Source organism: Bufo gargarizans, chromosome 2 (genome assembly GCF_014858855.1).
Source record: "Bufo gargarizans isolate SCDJY-AF-19 chromosome 2, ASM1485885v1, whole genome shotgun sequence".
NCBI lineage: Eukaryota > Metazoa > Chordata > Amphibia > Anura > Bufonidae > Bufo > Bufo gargarizans.
In genome coordinates, this window is record NC_058081.1 from 305,931,733 (window position 1) to 305,950,102 (window position 18,370).

At 42.2% G+C, this 18,370-nt stretch overlaps 1 protein-coding gene across 1 annotated transcript in view; it reads left to right on the top strand.

The window, feature by feature from the left end:
- The window catches only part of PTPRB (protein tyrosine phosphatase receptor type B), a 134,673-nt gene that overhangs the window by 27,130 nt on the left and 89,173 nt on the right, over positions 1 to 18,370 (top strand). Inside the window, exon 3 of the mRNA XM_044280441.1 lies at positions 79 to 308. Coding sequence (XP_044136376.1) covers positions 79 to 308 — 230 coding nt within the window. The remainder of the gene's footprint in view (positions 1 to 78; positions 309 to 18,370) is intronic.

The window sequence follows — 18,370 nt, forward strand, 5'->3', positions numbered from 1 at the left end:
TGTAGATAAATCTCACCTTATGTCATTGAACAGAACAGTGACAGCAAAACATCTAACTATACACTATTTGTTCCCCAGATTACGATCAAACTACACCAAGCCCAACAACAAAGAGCTCAGCAGCAATCACTGCCATTACACAACGGGCGATAACAGCCAACACCACTGAGATATACCATGTGAACGTTACCCGTGTAGATAGAGACGCCGACACGGTGAGCCAGGCCCATAATGACAGTCTGCTGTCTACTGCTACCACACAAGTCTGGACTGAGACAACACAGGCTTCTACCACTTCATCTAAAGAGGTAAGAAAGATTACATTTTGAAGTAAACAGAGTTATTAAATCATGAAAAATGAATTGATTAAAATGTTATGATTCTTGTGGAAAAAAATATTATATGCGTATTTATGTACAGTATATATTCAGAGCAAGGCTGGGTTAAGGTAGATGGATGGCCCTAGGTAAATATAGGAAAGGCCACCCAAGTCTATGTCTTTGGAGACATATCAGTCAGCAACTTCCTGGAACATCAAAAGAGAGAGCTGCATGTTTGTGTGACCACCCTTTCACATCTTCTCAGCTGGATAGGATTACTAATCACCCATCAGGAAGGGTTGGTGGTAGACTCCCTTGATTCCCATGGCAATGGAGGGAAGTAAGAATGATGACTGCTGTCTCCAAGACATCTAGCGATGATTATTGATGATAAATAAGGAAGATGATATGGCAGACTGCAATATGTGCCCTCCCTATAATCTGGCCCTGATTTAGAGACTGTAGGGGAGATTTATCAAACCTGAACTCCTTTGAAAAATGAAAGGTGGAAGCTGTTTGGTTGTTATGGGCAATATAGACAATTTACACCAGTTTTGATAAATCTGCTGGTGTGTCTTTTTAATAATATACTAAAATTTCTAACTAAAGTTTTCTCCTGATAAACCATGAGGTGTATACAGGGCCGTCTTTACCAAGGGGCAAAAGGGGCAGCTGCCCTGGGCCCAGTTGCTCCTGGGGGGCCCAAGGCAGCTGCCTCTTGAGCCCTGCTAGCTACTGCCCTGGGTGTCAGGCTGTCGGCTACACAGGCATCATGATCGCACTGTGCTAATGATCTTAATTCTAGGACCTTAATGAGTTTTGCTCTAGGACCTTAATGACATCATTACCATGTGACCAGTAACCTAGCAATTACTGGTCACATGGCTATGAGGTCATCACAGGTCCTACAGAAGTTAACTGTGGAGCTTTTTTGTGTAAAGATTACATCAGAAAAAGGTGACAGGGGCTGTTATGTTAATATACTGTAAACTACTGTATAGTGGGGTGCTGTATACTGTGTGGTGGGCTGTATACTGTGTGGTGTGCTGTATACTGTGTGGTGGGCTATATATTGTGTAATGGGCTGTATATTGTGTGGTGGGCTATATATTGTGTAATGGGCTGTATATTGTGTGGTGGCCTGTATACTGTGTGGGGGCCTGTATACTGTGTGGTGGGCTGTATCTGTATACTGTGGGGGGGCCTGTATAGTGGGGGGAGTGCTATACTGCTGTACTGTATAGTGTGGGGGGCTGTATCGTGTATAGTTTGGGGTGCTGTATACAGTGAGGTGTTGTATACCGTGAGGTGCTGTATACTGTGGGCTGCTATACTGCTCTACTATATACTGTGGGGTACTGTATAGTGTGGGGTGCTATACTGCATACTGTGTGGTGCTGTATACTATAGGGTGCTATACTGCATACTGTGTGGTGCTGGGGTGCACTGTAACGCTAGGGTGAGCCGAGCCCTGATCTCCTTCCTGCAGAGCGGTGCCCACTTCCAGCCTGAGCCCAGCTGCCCAGAGCACTGATCCTGAGCCGCTGGAGTCTTCAGAACTGGAAGTATTTACAGTCATTCACTGGACTCTACCAGATGTGTGGATTTTTTGTGTGTGTTGTGGTGGAGGGCGTGATTGCCTGCTAAGGTGTGGGAAGGCGGGATCCAGGGGGCCCAAGTACATTTTGTGCCCAGGGTCGAATCAATATTAAAAACCGCCCTGGGTGTATACCTTTACCTAGTGGGTGTCGTTGCTTCCATACGGATGAAAATATTTTATCTTTACACATTTTTGTATTGTCACACTTACGTTTGCTGTTTTAGAACAGCATCTGGTCTGATGAAGAGGCTGGTTTAGCCTCGAAATGCGTTATCAAGTTTAGTATACAAAATTATTTCATCTACAACTCCTAATGGTCCTCTTCCAAGAACACTTTATGGCACATTAGCAGTGAGGACCTATACGCCTTTCACTACTTTTTACTTCAAAATGATTTTTATTGTTTCAGAACAATATGAAAAATATACTGAAAGTCAGTAAGAGACTGGCAGTGACAAATTCTTGTACAGATCAGCATATGCGAACAAACATCCAATACAATAGGAATACTTATTTGGAAAATATCGTTCAATTGCTTTATCAGGTAGAAACACAATATAACCTGAGGGGAAAAAACACCCCCCGTCCAAGGGTAGGGGAGGGGGGGGGGGGGGGAAGGTAAAGGAGGGAGAGGTTATGCAATGGGAAAAAGGGTATAGGTAAAGTTTATCAAGGCTACACAGACACTTTATCTTCACCGACTAATACCAGCAACCCACGCCAAATTCCCTTTTAGGTAAGGGGGGGAATCTATCCTAATCTTTAAACCCTCTAAACTTTTCCCACGGATTCCATATTTCCGAGAACTTTTGGGGTGTTCTAGCCTCCCAATGGGCTAATTGTTCCAATCTATAAATTTGGTCACATTTCAAGTACCAATGTTGTAATGGTGGGGGTTCAGGTTTCCTCCAATACACCGCCACAAGAATACGAGCAGCAGCCAGTAATGTTTTGCATAAGCTGTGAGTCACTTTAGATTTTGTACCCGCAATTTCCCCCATTAAACTAAAAAGACATAGTTTGGGTGACGCCCTAACTGTTACCCTGCTTATTTTGGATATAATTTTACAGATCTCTTGCCAGTAAATTTGTATTTTAGAGCAAGACCACCAGATATGACTCTGTGAGCCTATAGAGAGGTCACATCTCCAACAAATAGGGCTAACATCAGAGTACATAGAATGTAAACGCTTTGGAGTATAGTACCAATGTGTGAGAACCTTGTAGCTGTTCTCTTGGAGCTTCACACATCTTGAAACCTTTCCTGAGGCTGATAAAACCTTTGGCAGCTCCCATTTGTCAAACTTTATATCTAATTCCTCCTCCCATTTATCTATGAAGCTACATCTATTTAAAGTGGTGACGGAATTAATTGCCGCGTATAACTGGGAAATCTTCTTTTTAGGCTCCAGCTTTTGCAAAGCCATTTTTTCAAATTTTGTGTGCTCAGTACCCCAAATAGAAGCTCTAGTTAGTCTTTTTAAGACCTGGTAGCAATGTGCTACTTGGAATATAGAACAGTTTTTTATGGCAGGGTGTGACTTCAACTCTGACATTGATGGTAAGTCAGCATCTGGACACAGTGACCCTATCGGTGTCTCATTCTGTTTCTCCTCTTCCGTCACTGTATTCCAAAAACATAAGCTGGACTGACACATAACATCCCTAACTTGCATCAATAAAGCATAATTAGGCATCATTTTCTGCAGCATATTCATATTACACCACTTCATTATTGTGTGTTTTGTCATTGAGCTATGTGTTTTCAATAGTCTGTTGACCTTCTTAAAATCCAAAAACAGTAAGGACCTTAGCGGTAAGTTTGCCATCGCCTCTTCTACCCTAATGTCCAATCTACCCGGAGTAGGCCGCAGCCAATCCAGGCTTCTAGTACATAAAATGGCTTTATAATAAGCATAAACATCCGGTACTCCCATACCTCCACTCGTGGGATGTCTTATAACATATGCTGAGGGCATTCTCGCTTTCTTCCCTCCCCATAAAAACTTAAGAAAGATCTTCTGGACTTTTTTAAAGAAAATACGCCTTTCACTACTTTTGACAAGATACTGTACACAGTCATTGCTGGAGAAGGGACCAGCAAGTGATCACTGAGTAATGGCCAGATAGGATGGGTCCTCCAGAGGAAGTCAGAGACACTCCTTGTAGTCACTCTCTCTTCTGTGCTCTCTTTCTCATTCATATGCCATAACAAAGCATAGTGACAGGGATTGTCTAAGGACCCATATACACAGGCCATCAGGAATGAGGATATCATGTATGGGGATAAGCTGTTGTTACTATGATTGTTCTTGCCCATAAAGTTTTGTCTGTCAGCAGCATTTCTGTTCACACAGGGTGATGTGCTGCTGACAGACAAGGACTTTTGGTCCTGCATGAAAGATGTGATCACCCGACAAAGAAGCATTTGCAGTGTATTCACATGGGTGAATTATCAGTAATAAGTGTTTGTCCAAATGTTTATTCCCAATAATTGGACCGATCCGTGGCTCACAAAAGTGACCTATGGTGAAAAACAGAACACTAGAACACTGAATTAATATAACTGGAAATGTTGGTTACAGTCGGGTTATATAGGCATGCCTGTTCATTTGTGATTGGTGCACCAGGTTAAACAATATTTTATATATTGCCCCATGCTAAACAGTGTTTATAATTCTTTTTTATTGTTATTAGGATTTTTGTTGATGAGTACTTATTATTTCCCCTTTATAAAAAATAAATTCCTGAAGGTGAGAAAAGACACATTCTGACTTGCAGCTGCAAACTGGTAGCACACAATAGCAATAGATCTTTAGGCTTCAACAGTACATCTATTCCCTTGATCATTCTTACTGTGACAGTCTATACTTCAGTGAGTTTGCACTGTGACACACGGCTTTTGATAGATAATATTCTACCTTACAGTACAGTAATCCATTCCTGAGAAGTTCAGTCTGCCATATCATCATTTCTATTCATCATCCTTGTATGATTTTGTCAGTCATCAATCTTACCTGCCTTCCTCACTTGTCAGGCTTTTCTGTGGATAGACAGAATGATGTGCAAATGATACAGTTAGATTTGTTGTCACATAATATGACCCCTAAAAACAATGTACCACACAATGCCCCTGCTGGTAGTGCTCCCATAGACAGTGCCATATGCTCTGGGCACCCATACTCTGCAAACATGCTCTGTGCCACATGGCCTGTGCCTCCTTATATAGTGCTACATGCCCTGTGTCCTCATTTCTTTACCCCATTTATATAGTTCTACATGCTCTGTGCCCCGTAACTTTGCTACATGCTCTGTGCCCCCTTATATAGTTCTACATGCTCTGTGCCCCCTTATATAGTTCTACATGCTCTGTGCCCTTTTATATAGTTCTACATGCTCTGTGCCCCCTTATTGAGTTATACATGCTCTGTGCCCCCTTATATAGTTATACATGCTCTGTGCCCCCTTACATGGTTCTACATGCTCTGTGCCCCCTTATATAGTTCTACATGCTCTTTGCCCCCTTATATAGCTCTACATGCTCTGTGCCCCAGTACTTTGCTACATGCTTTGTACCCCCTTATATAGTTATACATGCTCTGTGCCCCCTTATATAGTGCTATATGCTCTGTGCCCCAATGCTCTTTGCCCCATGCTCTTTCCCCCCTGATCTGCTCCTCCTTGTTCTGTGCCCCCATACTTTGTACTCCCATGTCCCTTGTTTAGTGCTACATGCTCTGCGCCCCCTGCATTGAGACCCCATGCTTTGTGCCCGTTATATAGTGCTACTTGCTCTGTGCCCCTGTGCTCTGTGATGCCATGCTCTATGGCCCACTTCTATGCTCTCCGCTCCAGTGTACAGTGCTGTATAATACTTACCTTTCCCTGGCAGTCCCACAAAGCTGTCCAGTGATGCAGTCCAGGCCTCTTCAGGTAAGGCCTGCATCTGCTGAACGTTGCAAGTGGCACAATAATGTAATTGCGCCGTCTGCATCACAACAAAGCGCCGAACAGCAGAGCAGGGAACCTATAGGATCTGCTACTAATGCCTTGATGCCAGATATCATAGAACACCTTTGGAGGTCTTGTTGAGTCCAGGCCTTGATAGATCAGAGCTGTTTTGGCTGCATGAGGGGGACTTACACAAAATTAGGTTTTAATATTTTGGCTGAATTGTGTACTGTATATTATTAGTACATTTCCCTTATCCGCCAGTATTAGGTCACATATAGTCTAAAGTTTATGTCATTTGTAGGGGATGCAATCCATTGAATGCAAAAATAAAAGTAATAGTGTGCATCAGTTCTGTCTGGATCTGCTCTTTAGGCCTCATGCACACGACCGTTGTTTTGGTCCGTATCTGAGCCGCAGTTTTTGCAGCTCGAGTGCGGACCCATTCACTTCAATGTGGCCACAAAAGATGCGGACAGTACTCCGTGTGCTGTCCGCATCCGTTACTCCATTCCGTGGTCCGCAAAAAATAATATAACCTGTCCTAATCTTGTCCATTTTGCGGACAAGAATAGGCAGTTATATTAATGGCTGTCCGTGCCGTTCCGCAAATTGCGGAATGCACACGGACGCCATCCGTGTTTTGCGGATCTGCAATTTGCGGACCGCAAAACACAGAACGGTCGTGTGCATGTAGCCTTAGGGAATCCAAGAACACATTATGCTACGTCTTTGATTATGTTCTCACAAAGCTGATTAAGGGCTGATTCACAAGACTCACAGGACTTTCTTCATACAGTACGATAGACCTGTGATCAGATAGGAACGAACAGTATCATAAAACACTATAATGCGGTCAGTTCTGGTCAGGAGAGCCGCAGCCTGAGAGATTCAACTGACACACGGGTCGTGTTTCTCGGACCAATCATGGTCTTGGTCATGTAAATCATCCTTAATTGCAGAATTTTCTTCCCCTGAAAACCTGTTCCATGTATCTGAATTAGGCTATTTTTAAAACAGGTGCCCCTTTTTGTAAGCCCCATTTTGGTAAGGCATCTTAGTCTCAGAAATGTCTGAGGAATATTTATTTTGCGGTATGATCATATTCAGATCCAAATAACTGACTGATACCAATATGTAACAGCAGGGGGCGACAATTGCAATGCTTTCAAGCAAAATACATAAGGAACGTGCATCCTTTGTAATAATTTCTGTTTTCACTGCAGGTCTGCAGACTAGAATTACATCCCTTCAGATATTTTACTTCCCCATCAAAATATAGCTTTAGGGTCTCCACACACATGAATTTGGCTTTGGTGTTGTCAAAATGCCTAAAAACATCAACAGCTCCAGCATACTGAGATTTTGAAAAGAAGCAAGAAAGGCAAAAAAGCCAACTAATTGAGAAACATGAGAGGACCAAATACGGTTGTGTGTTCTGCATTTCATTTTCCAGATAAACCTTCAGCTAACACCTGGAGCTCGTGTTTTATTGCAAAAAAATAAAAATAAAAAAGACCTGAAAAAGGCATAAACTGCAGAAAAATACCTGTAAAAAGCTACTTTTGAAGCACCTTTTAAAAATGTATTTTTTTAAATAGCCCCTTCTTCTAAATAGTTGGAATAAGGACACACATAGGCCCACATGTATCATTAAAGTATGCCACTGTTGTGGCTTGAAAAAGTTGCAAACTGCATGTTTACGATTTCTCCAATGGTATGGTGCCATTTCTCCGCTGGCACATTGATCAAATTCTACTACTTTTCTTCAAGGGACTGACAGATGATGCTCATTTATGACGATAGCCCAACGATAGCCCAACTATGATAAATCTGCCCTATGATACTTGTTCCCTTTCTTGAGCTATTCTATATGTCCATCCATGCTCCTGGTATAAGCTCTTCTATGTTCTATACGTAGATTATATCTACTGTCCAGCAGAAAAGATCTCTGTGTTGCAGTGGAGGACACAGACAGCAGAGGGCCCCTGTGCAAGTGAATGGTATATTTTCCCTTTGCTTATCAATAGATCATCATAGAACAGTGATGGCTAACTTCAGCTGTGGTGAAACTACAACTCCCAGCATGATCCATTCATTTCTATGGAGTTCGGAGAACAGCCAAACAAGTGTACATCTTGGGAGTTTTAGTTTCACCACAGCTGGAGTGCCGGAGGTTAGCCATCACAGGGCTAGAACTATCCCCTTATGTCTCTAACTATCCACAGTATTTGAGATCCATAAAATGAATTATTTCAGTTACCTAAATTAAACGTAACAGAAGGAAGCTGTTTTTAAGTTTGCAGTTGGCCCTTGTACCTTCTGGGCCTCTCAACCATATGTGCCCAGGTTACACGTATAATATCTCCTCCCCTGCTTTCTTGTATCCAGTGATTGCCTCCTCCTTCTTTCTGTATGTCCCTTCCCATTCCTTGCCGATAAAACATAAAGGCCGACATTTATTAAGACCAGCTTTACATAGTTCCTCATGCATTAAGCTGTTGGTATTCTAACACCTCCAAGAAAAAAAATATATATAGAGAGAGAGAGAGAAACACATTCTATGGCAGCAGCTTTTTGCAACCTGTGGATCACCAGCTTTTTTTTTTTTTTTTTTTGCTTTCAAAAAAATTTATTGAGTAAACTACAAAACATTTACAATAAGAATTTTTTTTTACAATCTCTCAATTCTTATTGACCCATCTAATTATATATAAATATAAATATATTCAACTCATCATTTCATAACATTTAGAAAACCCTCCCCTCCCTCCCCCCCATTTTGTGGTGCGTCAAAGTAGAGCCCTTATATATGAAACAACTTGACCTCAGCTAATCAATCCTCCAACCACCCCATATCCTACTCCACTGGTACTCAATTTCCCTCCGTTTATATATAATTTTCTCATAGTTCTTTACCTTATCAGTTAAATTTATCCATGTATTTATGTCTGGAGTGGATCGGGCAAACCAGGTCCGACTGATCAAAACTCTAGCCAACATCAGTATTCTGCTCAGGAAAATCTTTTGATACTTGTGATTTTTTAGTTTGGAAAGATCATTAAGAACAAATACTTGTGGTTCAAAAGGAATTTGAATCTTTAGTTTATACATAATACAATTATTGATACTATTCCAGTAATTTATAAGTTCTGGACAGGTCCATATCATATGGAGAAAGTCCGCTCCTACAGTGTCACATTTGGGACAATTGGACGTATCTCTTAAACCACATTTATTCATCCATAGGGGAGTAATATATAATCTGTGGCAAATATAGAATTGTATTAGAACATGGTTGAAGTTCTGGGATAATGAAGATAAATTCCCAAAAATATTCTCCCACCCTTCTATTTGTAAATTCGGACAGTAACCGTACCTTGAGTAATAGCTTATATATATTTGAAATTTTTATTCTAGAAGGTGCACCCCCTACCCAATCATTCAGAAAAGATAAATTATCTATATCCAACAACCGCTTATCATCCAAACTTGATAATACAGATCGCAATTGATAATACCTAAACCATGAAAGGTTTCTTATATTATGTGTCATTTCTATAAAAGATTTAATTTCTCTATCTTTAACTACCTGTGAAATATATAAAATTTTATTCTTCTGCCAAAATGTGTCAGCTGCAATTTCATCTAGCCTTTGTAAATGCAAATTATGCCAAAGAGGCGTAAATGTAAGTGAACCCTTAACCTTCAACCATGTCCTAGTTGTAGCCCACACTTTAAGGAGTAATTTTATAGTCTCTCTATAACCACGCTCATAGCTCTTCAATAGCCCGGATTCCAACAAGGTAAAAATATTATTATGAGCGTGACTAGTTACCAACTTCCCCAGCAGTGCACTGTTCTCAGATTCATAGCACATCAATAACTGGGCTGCAATAAAATACCCCTTAAAGTAGGGGAGATTTAAACCCCCACACTCCACTGATTTATACAAATATTCCAGCTTAATTCGAACTCGCTTTCTTCCCCATATTAAATCATTGATTATTCTTTCCATAAGTTTAAAATGTTTGTCTTGTATCCAAATAGGTGTATTCCTGAGCACATAAAGAAATTGTGGTAATATCACCATTTTAACTAATGAGACTCGATCAGCTCTGGATAGGGGAAGTTTCAGCCAGATTCCTATTTTAGCTCTAATCTTTACCATTATGGGGATCAAATTAAGTTCTACAAAATTTTCGACCCGAGGCGATATAATCAGACCCAAGTATTGAAAAGTATCAACAATATCCAACTGTGTAACAGGAACCTCTTTCTGTGGCAGGGGGTCTATTGGGAGCAGACTGGTCTTGGCCCAATTTATAAGAAGACCAGACACCTCACCAAATACTTTAACCATTTGAATAATCCTAGGGAGAGTAGTTTCCGTATGATCTATAAAAAACAGAACATCATCTGCATATAATGAGATACGATCTTGTGTTCCTAACATACCAAATCCTTTAACCTGATCATCCTGCCTGATAGCTATCGCAAGGGGTTCGATATAAATATCGAATAATAAGGGAGATAGTGGGCAACCCTGACGGGTGCCTCTATTTAAATCAATACTACTACTCAGAATTCCATTAAGACTCAATTTGGCCCTTGGAGATCTATACAATAACCTAAGAGTACGTATAAACCTTTCTCCAAAGCCCATCCTAGCAAGAACCTTCCAGAGGAAGCGCCACTCCACCCTGTCAAAGGCTTTAGAGGCATCCAATGACAGGATGGAGCGGGCGGTCCCCCCAGGGGCCTGGATATTAGAAAAGAGCCAATGTAAATTATGATGTGTACCCTTATTTTTAATAAAACCGGTCTGATCCGGATGGACAATGGAGGAGATGACCCTAGAAAGCCTTGTAGCAAGGACCCTCGCAAAAAGCTTTACATCTGCATTGAGCAGTGAAATTGGTCTATAAGATTCTAGATCTAAAGGGTCCTTGCCTTTTTTTGGAATTAGTATTATTGTAGCCTCCATCATTGAATCTGGTAGTATCCCATTCTCCATTGATTCAGCAAAGACCTCCAACAATCTGGGAAAGATACAATCCCCGTATTTACTATAAAATTCATATGGAAGCCCGTCTGAACCAGGGGTGGAGTTAGCTGAACATAGTTTAATCGCTCCCTCAAGTTCCTGAATTGAGACCTCCAATTCTAGTGCTTTCTTTTGCGACTCAGTAATAGTTGGGAAGTTGATCCTATCTAGATAGAAATCTATCTTATCATCTGTAATGTTAGAATCGGCTTTATACAGATCAAGAAAATAATCAAAGAAGGCCTTCTCCACCGGGCCCTGTCTAGTGACTATTCTACCATCACTCACTCGAACCTTATCTATGTGTTTTTTGGGTTGTTGATTGGAGATTACTCTAGAGAGGAGTTTACCAGGTCGCCCTGACTCTGTGAAGTATTTTTGCCCTTTAAAAAAAAGGTTCTGTTGGGCCTTATCCAATAAGAACTTAGCATATATTTGTGTGGCTTTTTGCATATTTTCCCTATTCTTCTCCGTTTTATTTATATGGAAGGATTCTGTCGCCAACACTACCTGTTTTTCTAGATTTTTCTGTTTTTTTCCATATTCCCTTCTAAGGTTCGTGATATTACTAACCATCAGTCCCCTCATATACGCCTTAAAGGTATCCCATACCACTTGAATTTTTGCTGAACCATAGTTAATATCCCAAAATCGGCCTATTTCATTTCGAATTATTTCATGTGTCTTTATAACTGAAAGCCAATAAGGGTTTAGTCTAAAGGGAGGTTTTGATGTATATCTTTCCTGAGATAAGCATAATTCAAGTAGTAGCGGAGAATGATCAGATATTGACCTTGTCTCATATTTCATTCGCTTTATCAGTTTCACATGTCTACTATTTATCAATACAAGATCTATTCTGGACAACGATTTACCTGCTTTACTAAAACATGAAAAAACCCTTTTCCCCTGTCCCAGATGTTCCCAAGCGTCCTCAAATCCAGCCTCCAGGCAAAACCGTGCGAGGGGAGACCCTGGACCGGACTATCTCTCCCGGCACTCATAGAAACCCTGTCACGTAGAGGATCGATGACACAGTTAAAATCGCCAATAATCAATGTTGGACATTCTGGCCATTTATCCATGAATAATAGAAGAGAATTAAGAACCGAAAAAGAAAATGGCGGTGGAATATAGACAAAGGCCAAAATACATAACTTTCCCCCTAACCTACAATATAAAAAGATAAATCTCCCCTGTTGGTCGACAGAGGATGCCTCACACACGAAGTCAATAAGTCTATGTATCAACACCGTAACACCTCTCGAATAATTAGAGAGGGTAGAGTGATACGTATGCGCAGCCCATCCCCTGTCAACCATTCTAGTGGTCTCCTCAGTAAGGTGGGTCTCTAACAGACATATTATTGCTGGTAAATGGGCCTGGGTCAAGTCAAAAACCACTTGTCTCTTAGCTCTTTCCCCCAAACCACGTACATTCCAAGCAAAAATTCTAATCATCGTCACCAACAGTGGCTAAATGAAGAAAGAGGAGAGAGGGAGAAGAGAGAAAGAAGAAAAAATAAAATAAAATAGTAAACTAAAAAAAGGGAAACCACACCTACTTTGACGCACCACAACCCATCCCCACCCCCCCCTCCCCTCACCCCCCTCCCACAGGCAATCCACCACATGTTGTAGTAGATTTCTTTCCTATGACCAACCCTCCCACACTCCCCCCACTCAGCCACCCCCATTAAGAAGCAAAGAGAACTGCATTTAGGAGTATAAGCCCCTTATAATACTAATTAATCCCGCCAGATCATAACCCAATTGAATTATCGATTATTTCGGTCAAGCCAGTCCGCGGCTTCTTCTGAGGTGTCAAAGAAAAGGGTTTTATCGTTAAAAAACAATCCGCAATTTGGCTGGGAATATGAGAGAATATTTGATATCCCTTTCTCTTAGCCTCTTTTTAACAATCATAAATGTGCGTCTCTTTTCTTGTATTTCTTTCGAAAAATCGGGAAAAAAAGCCAGTCTAATCCCGTTATACACAACCGGTGGGGATTCCCTCGCCCTTCTCAGGAGGACATCTCTGTCCCCTGTAGTCAATAACTTAGCAAGGAATGTCCGAGGTTGTCTCCCTGGAATTGGTTTTCCCCCTGGGACCCGATGAGCTCTTTCAATCATAAAAAGAGGAGAAAATGACTCTTTCCCAAAGTTCTCAAGAATTAATTTCTGTACAAATTGGGTTGGGTTTTTCTCTTCCACACCCTCTGGAATCCCAATTATTCTCACATTATATCTTCGTGACCTATCTTCAAGGTCCACTAGCTTTTTCTTCAAGAGATTATATTCTGATTTAAATGTGGAGACTTCCATATTTATTTTTTTGGATTCATTCTGTATAAGGGTGACGGAACTTTCAAGGGTATTGACTCTGTCTCGCATTTTGGACAAATCATCTTTTATTAGTCCCACATCAACTTGAATAAACCCTAGTTGGGTTGTGACCGCCTGTATTAAATCCCCGTTCTGTTTAACCGCTAGGAGTATTTCTTCTAGCGGAGAAGAATTGTCATTAGGGATAACTTCCCCCATTATACCATCTTCTTCTTCGGGGTATGTAGTGATTTTTTGTGTTTCTAACTCAGTTATCTCTGAGTCATCATTTTTTTTTGTGAAAAATTCCTTTTGTCCGCCCCTCGTAGTAACCCTAGGAGACCTCAAAAACTGGTCCAGTTTTGTTGGTTCAACAGTTTTGGACCCGTGTTTCTGACTTGAAAGATCAGTCGAGCGCCTACTAGCTTTTGGGGCCATGTCTTATTCCTGCTTTTTTTTTTTTTTTCCCCTCTCTTTTTTTTTCTTTCTTTCCCCTTATTCCGCCTCTTTCTCTCCTTTTAAATATATCTCTTTTCTTCTTTGCTCTCCTTCTTTCTCTTTTTTTTTTTTTTCTTTTTTTTTTTTTCCTTTTCTTTTTTTTTTCTTTTTATTCTTTTTTTTTTTTTTTTTCCTTCTTTTCTTTCCCCCCTTTTTTTTTTTTCCTTCACTCCCTTCTTGTTTGTTCTTGTTTTCTTTTCTTCTTTTTTTTTTCCCCTTTCTTCCCCTTTTTTTTTTTTTATTTGTCCACTCCTCTTTATACTCTTTCTCCTCCTTTTATTTTTTATTTTTTTTTTGCTTTCCCTCTTCTCCACCTTATGCTTTATACTCTATAGTTCACTTCTTTTATAATCACAGGCACCTCATTTTTTTTTCTATTTTTTCCCCAAAGATATTAGCACCAGCAGCTTATCAGAGTGGGATCAGTAAAATTAGTCCCAGCAGTATAGAGAGGGAAAAAAATAAAAAATAAAGGGAAAATAATAATCAATGAAATACTGAACAGAATCCGAAGACCCAAAACGGAGTTAGTTGTATCATAAACTTCACATCGACCCCCTGAAGAGTCCTCCGACAAGATGTCAATCTCCACTCAGGGCTAGTTAGAGTCAGCAATCACAGGGAGGCCAATCATCACAGCAACAAAGAGAGGGGAAGCAAATCGGCAAAGGCTGAAAACACGAGGGAAAGACCAGACCACGTACAGCAACGTGAGGAGAGAGCAAACAAGGAGAATCGGCAGCGGTCCCAAATATATCTCTTCAACTTGTCAGCTTATCTAACAAATCATCGGGTAAGGGAGACACAGAGGTATTAGTCACACTGGCAACGGGAGGGGAGCAACGGATCAACGGGGATCGGAGACACACTCCACAGAAGAACTCCACATACCGACCTCTTCACGACGGCACGGAAGGTAGGAGAGAAGGAAACGGCAGAAGCTGCAGGAACGGCAAGATCGAAAACAAGCAAAGAGCAGGCCCCACGTCTGAGCTCAGCAATCGGAAGCAATACCGTCGTAGGCTGTAGATGAAAGGCGGTAGCGCTGTAGCATGATAGCGCTTAACCCACGGTCAGGGAGAGGGTGCGGGGAGGGTTCAGCAAAAAGACGCCAACATGTTCTAAGCAGGGAAACAGCTGAGCCGGGGGGGAGGCGGAAAGCGCGACGTCCTCTACGTCATCACGTCATGCCCCGTGGATCACCAGCTTTGGTGTAAGAACAACTTAGGGCTCTTTCACACTTGCGTTGTCCGGATCCGTCGTGTACTCCATTTACCGGAATTACACGCCGGATCCGGAAAAACGCAAGTGAACTGAAAGCATTTGAAGACGGATCAGTCTTCAAAATGCGTTCAGTGTTACTATGGCAGCCAGGACGCTATTAAAGTCCTGGTTGCCATAGTAGTAGTGGGGAGCGGGGGAGCAGTATACTTACCGTCAGTGCGGCTCCCGGAGCGCTCCAGAATGACGTCAGAGCGCCCCATGCGCATGAATGACGTGTCCATGCGATCACGCCATCCATGCGCGTGGGGCTCCCTGACATCACTCTGAAGCGCCCCGGGAGCCGCACGGACGGTAAGTATACTGCTCCCCCGCTCCCCACTACACTTTACCATGGCAAACAGGACTTTAGCGTCCTGGCAGCCATGGTAACCATTCAGAAAAAGCTAAACATCGGATCTGGTAATGCGCCGAAACGACGTTTAACTTAAGGCCAGATCCGGATTAATGCCTTTCAATGGGCATTAATTCCGGATCCGGCCTTGCGGCAAGTGTTCAGGATTTTTGGCCGGAGCAAAAAGCGCAGCATGCTGCGGTATTTTCTCCAGCCAAAAAACGTTCTGGTCCGGAACTGAATACATCCTGATGCATCCTAAATGGATTTCTCTCCATTCAGAATGCATGTGGATAATCCTGATCAGGATTTTTCCGGCATAGAGCCCCGACGACGGAACTCTATGCCGGAACAGAAGAACACAAGTGTGAAAGAGCCCTTACAGTGTGCTTTACAAGCCCCAAGCCGAGGGTGAGAGCTACAGCAGAGCTGTTCTATGAGATAACAGGAACAGCAACCTAAGGCTACTTTCACACTAGCGGCACGGACCGTCGGGTGAACAGCCTGCCGGATCCGTCCTGCCACTAGTGACCGTGTGCCTCCCGACTGCCGCTCCGTCCCCATTGACTATAATGGGGGCGGGGCGGAGTTCTGGCGAGGCACGGCAGCGCACGGCGAGAGGCTGCCGGAATAAATGTCCTCTTGCCATGCACTGCCGTGCCTCGCCGGAACTCTGCCGCCGCCCCCATTATAGTCAATGGGGACAGAGCGGCACTCCCGAGGCACACGGTCACTAGCAGCAGGACGGATCCGTCAGGCTGTTAAACCAACGTTACAGCCTGCCGGAGGTCCATGCCGCTAGTGTGAAAGTAGCCTAAAGAGATTTTATTGCTTTTTCAAAAACATATGAGAAATTCTGAGGTCAATTATGGGGACCATCATCTTTTAGACCAGGGATCCTCAACTTCAGTCCTCAGGGCCCACCTGCCGTTCATGTTTTGAGGATTTCCTTAGTATTGAGCAGGTGATATAATTACTATCAGTGCATCAGGACTTGCCACAGGTATTTATTCTGTGGGATATTCTCAAATCATGACCGGTAGGTGGGTCCTGAAGACCGGAGTTGAGGAACACTGTATTAGACAGCACAGAGAGTGGCTATAAATAGAATCTTTCCTTCTGGAGAACCAGGGTTGCCTGTACAATACGTTGAAATCCATTGATTGAAATGGAAACTGTGTAATGCTTTATTTCCCCTGTGACCATGCTGCAGGGAAATTGAATACTTGATGCTGAGTCACTCCATTGATTTAAGATGATTATTGAGGACCCTTCTAATACAAAGCGACTGCCCAAAGAGGACAATGGTGTATCTGAAATGGGTTGCATACTATATAAAGAGGCAGAATTCCATAATTCCCCCTGAAATGGGATGTGCTCCCATTTGCAGCCTGTGATCATCGCACATAGACTGATGTTATGGTTTGAGACACAAGAAAAGTCCTTCATCTTCACAACCGACATCAAATGTTTAGTTTATCCAGCAACATTCAGCTGCGAGGGAACCTAAAGCTTGTGCTTTAAAAGCCGCACAGACAAAGGTTGTTCAAAGCCCATTTCCTCCTGATAAAAAGGGAGTGAAGCTGGTATTTTAAAAAAATGTCAGGAAACCTTGGGAAAGTGTCTGCAGCAAGAGACCCTGGAGCCTGCCATTAGCCACGTATCCGGGCACTCCCTAAACTTCCGCAGCCTGTACAGTAACATAATTGAGCTCAGGAAGCCATGTTAACTAATGGATTACCTGCTCTATGGATTTTATTGAGGGCCATATTTAACACGTCCTTTATACAAAAGTGAGAATCTTTATTCGTTTCAGAACAATGCAGGCAACAATGGATTCCTTTCCTGAAGCATCTGCATGTTCTTATTTTTAGTGTCACAGGAAGCTGGAGATTTAATTATTTCCCAAGGTCACCGAGTTACACCAGTTTAAGATAAAGAATTAAGTACATGACAGTCTGAAACCACCTGCTCAACGTATAACGCCTCAGATACAGGCACCTACAGTGAGGAACAGAAGTATTTGAACACCTTGCAAATTTGCAAGTTCTCCCACTCTGAAATTCACATTGTAGGTGCATTCCCACTGTGAGAGACAGAATAAAAAAGAAAAATTCAGGAAATCACATTGTATGATTTTTAAAGAATTTATTGGTCTTGCACTGCTGAACATAAGTATTTGAACCCCTGAGAAAATCTGTGTTAATATTTGGTACAGAAGCCTTTGTTTGCAATTACAGAGGTCAAACGTTTCCTGTAGTTCTTGACCAGGTTTGCACACACTCCAACAGGGATTTTGTCCCACTCCTCCACACAGATCTCCTCTAGATTTTTCAGGTTTCGGGGCTGTCACTGAGCAACACAGAGTTTCAGCTCCCTCCAAAGATGCTATATTGGATTTAGGTCTGGAGACTGGCTAGGCCACTCCAGAACCTTGATATCCTTCTTTTTCCTCCAAACACGAGTGAAGTTTAGACCAAAAAGTTCTACTTTGATCTCATCTGACCACATGACTTTCTCCCATGCCTTCTCTAGATTATCCAGATGGTCATTGGCAAACTTTAGACGGGCCTGGACATGTGATGACTTGAGCAAGGGAACCTTCTATGCAATGCATGATTTGAAACCATGACAGCGTAGTGTTCTACCGACAGTGACCTTTGAAACTTTGGTCCCAGCTCTCTTTATGTCATTGACCAGCTCCTCCCTTGTAGTTCTGGGCTGATTCCGCACCTTTCTTATTATCAGTGATACTTCACGAGGTGAGATCTTGCATGGAGCCCCAGTCCGAGGGAGACTGACAGTTGTCTTTAGCCTCTTCCATTTTCTAACAATTGCTCCAACAGTTGATCTATGGTCACCAAGCTGCTTGGCAATTTCCCCGTAGTCCTTTCCAGCCTTGTGGAGGTCCACAATTTTGTCTCTGGTGTCTTTTGACAGCTCTTTGGTCTTGCCCATGGTAGTAGTTGGCATGTGACTGACTGTGGGGTGGACAGGTGTCTTTAAAGAGCTCAG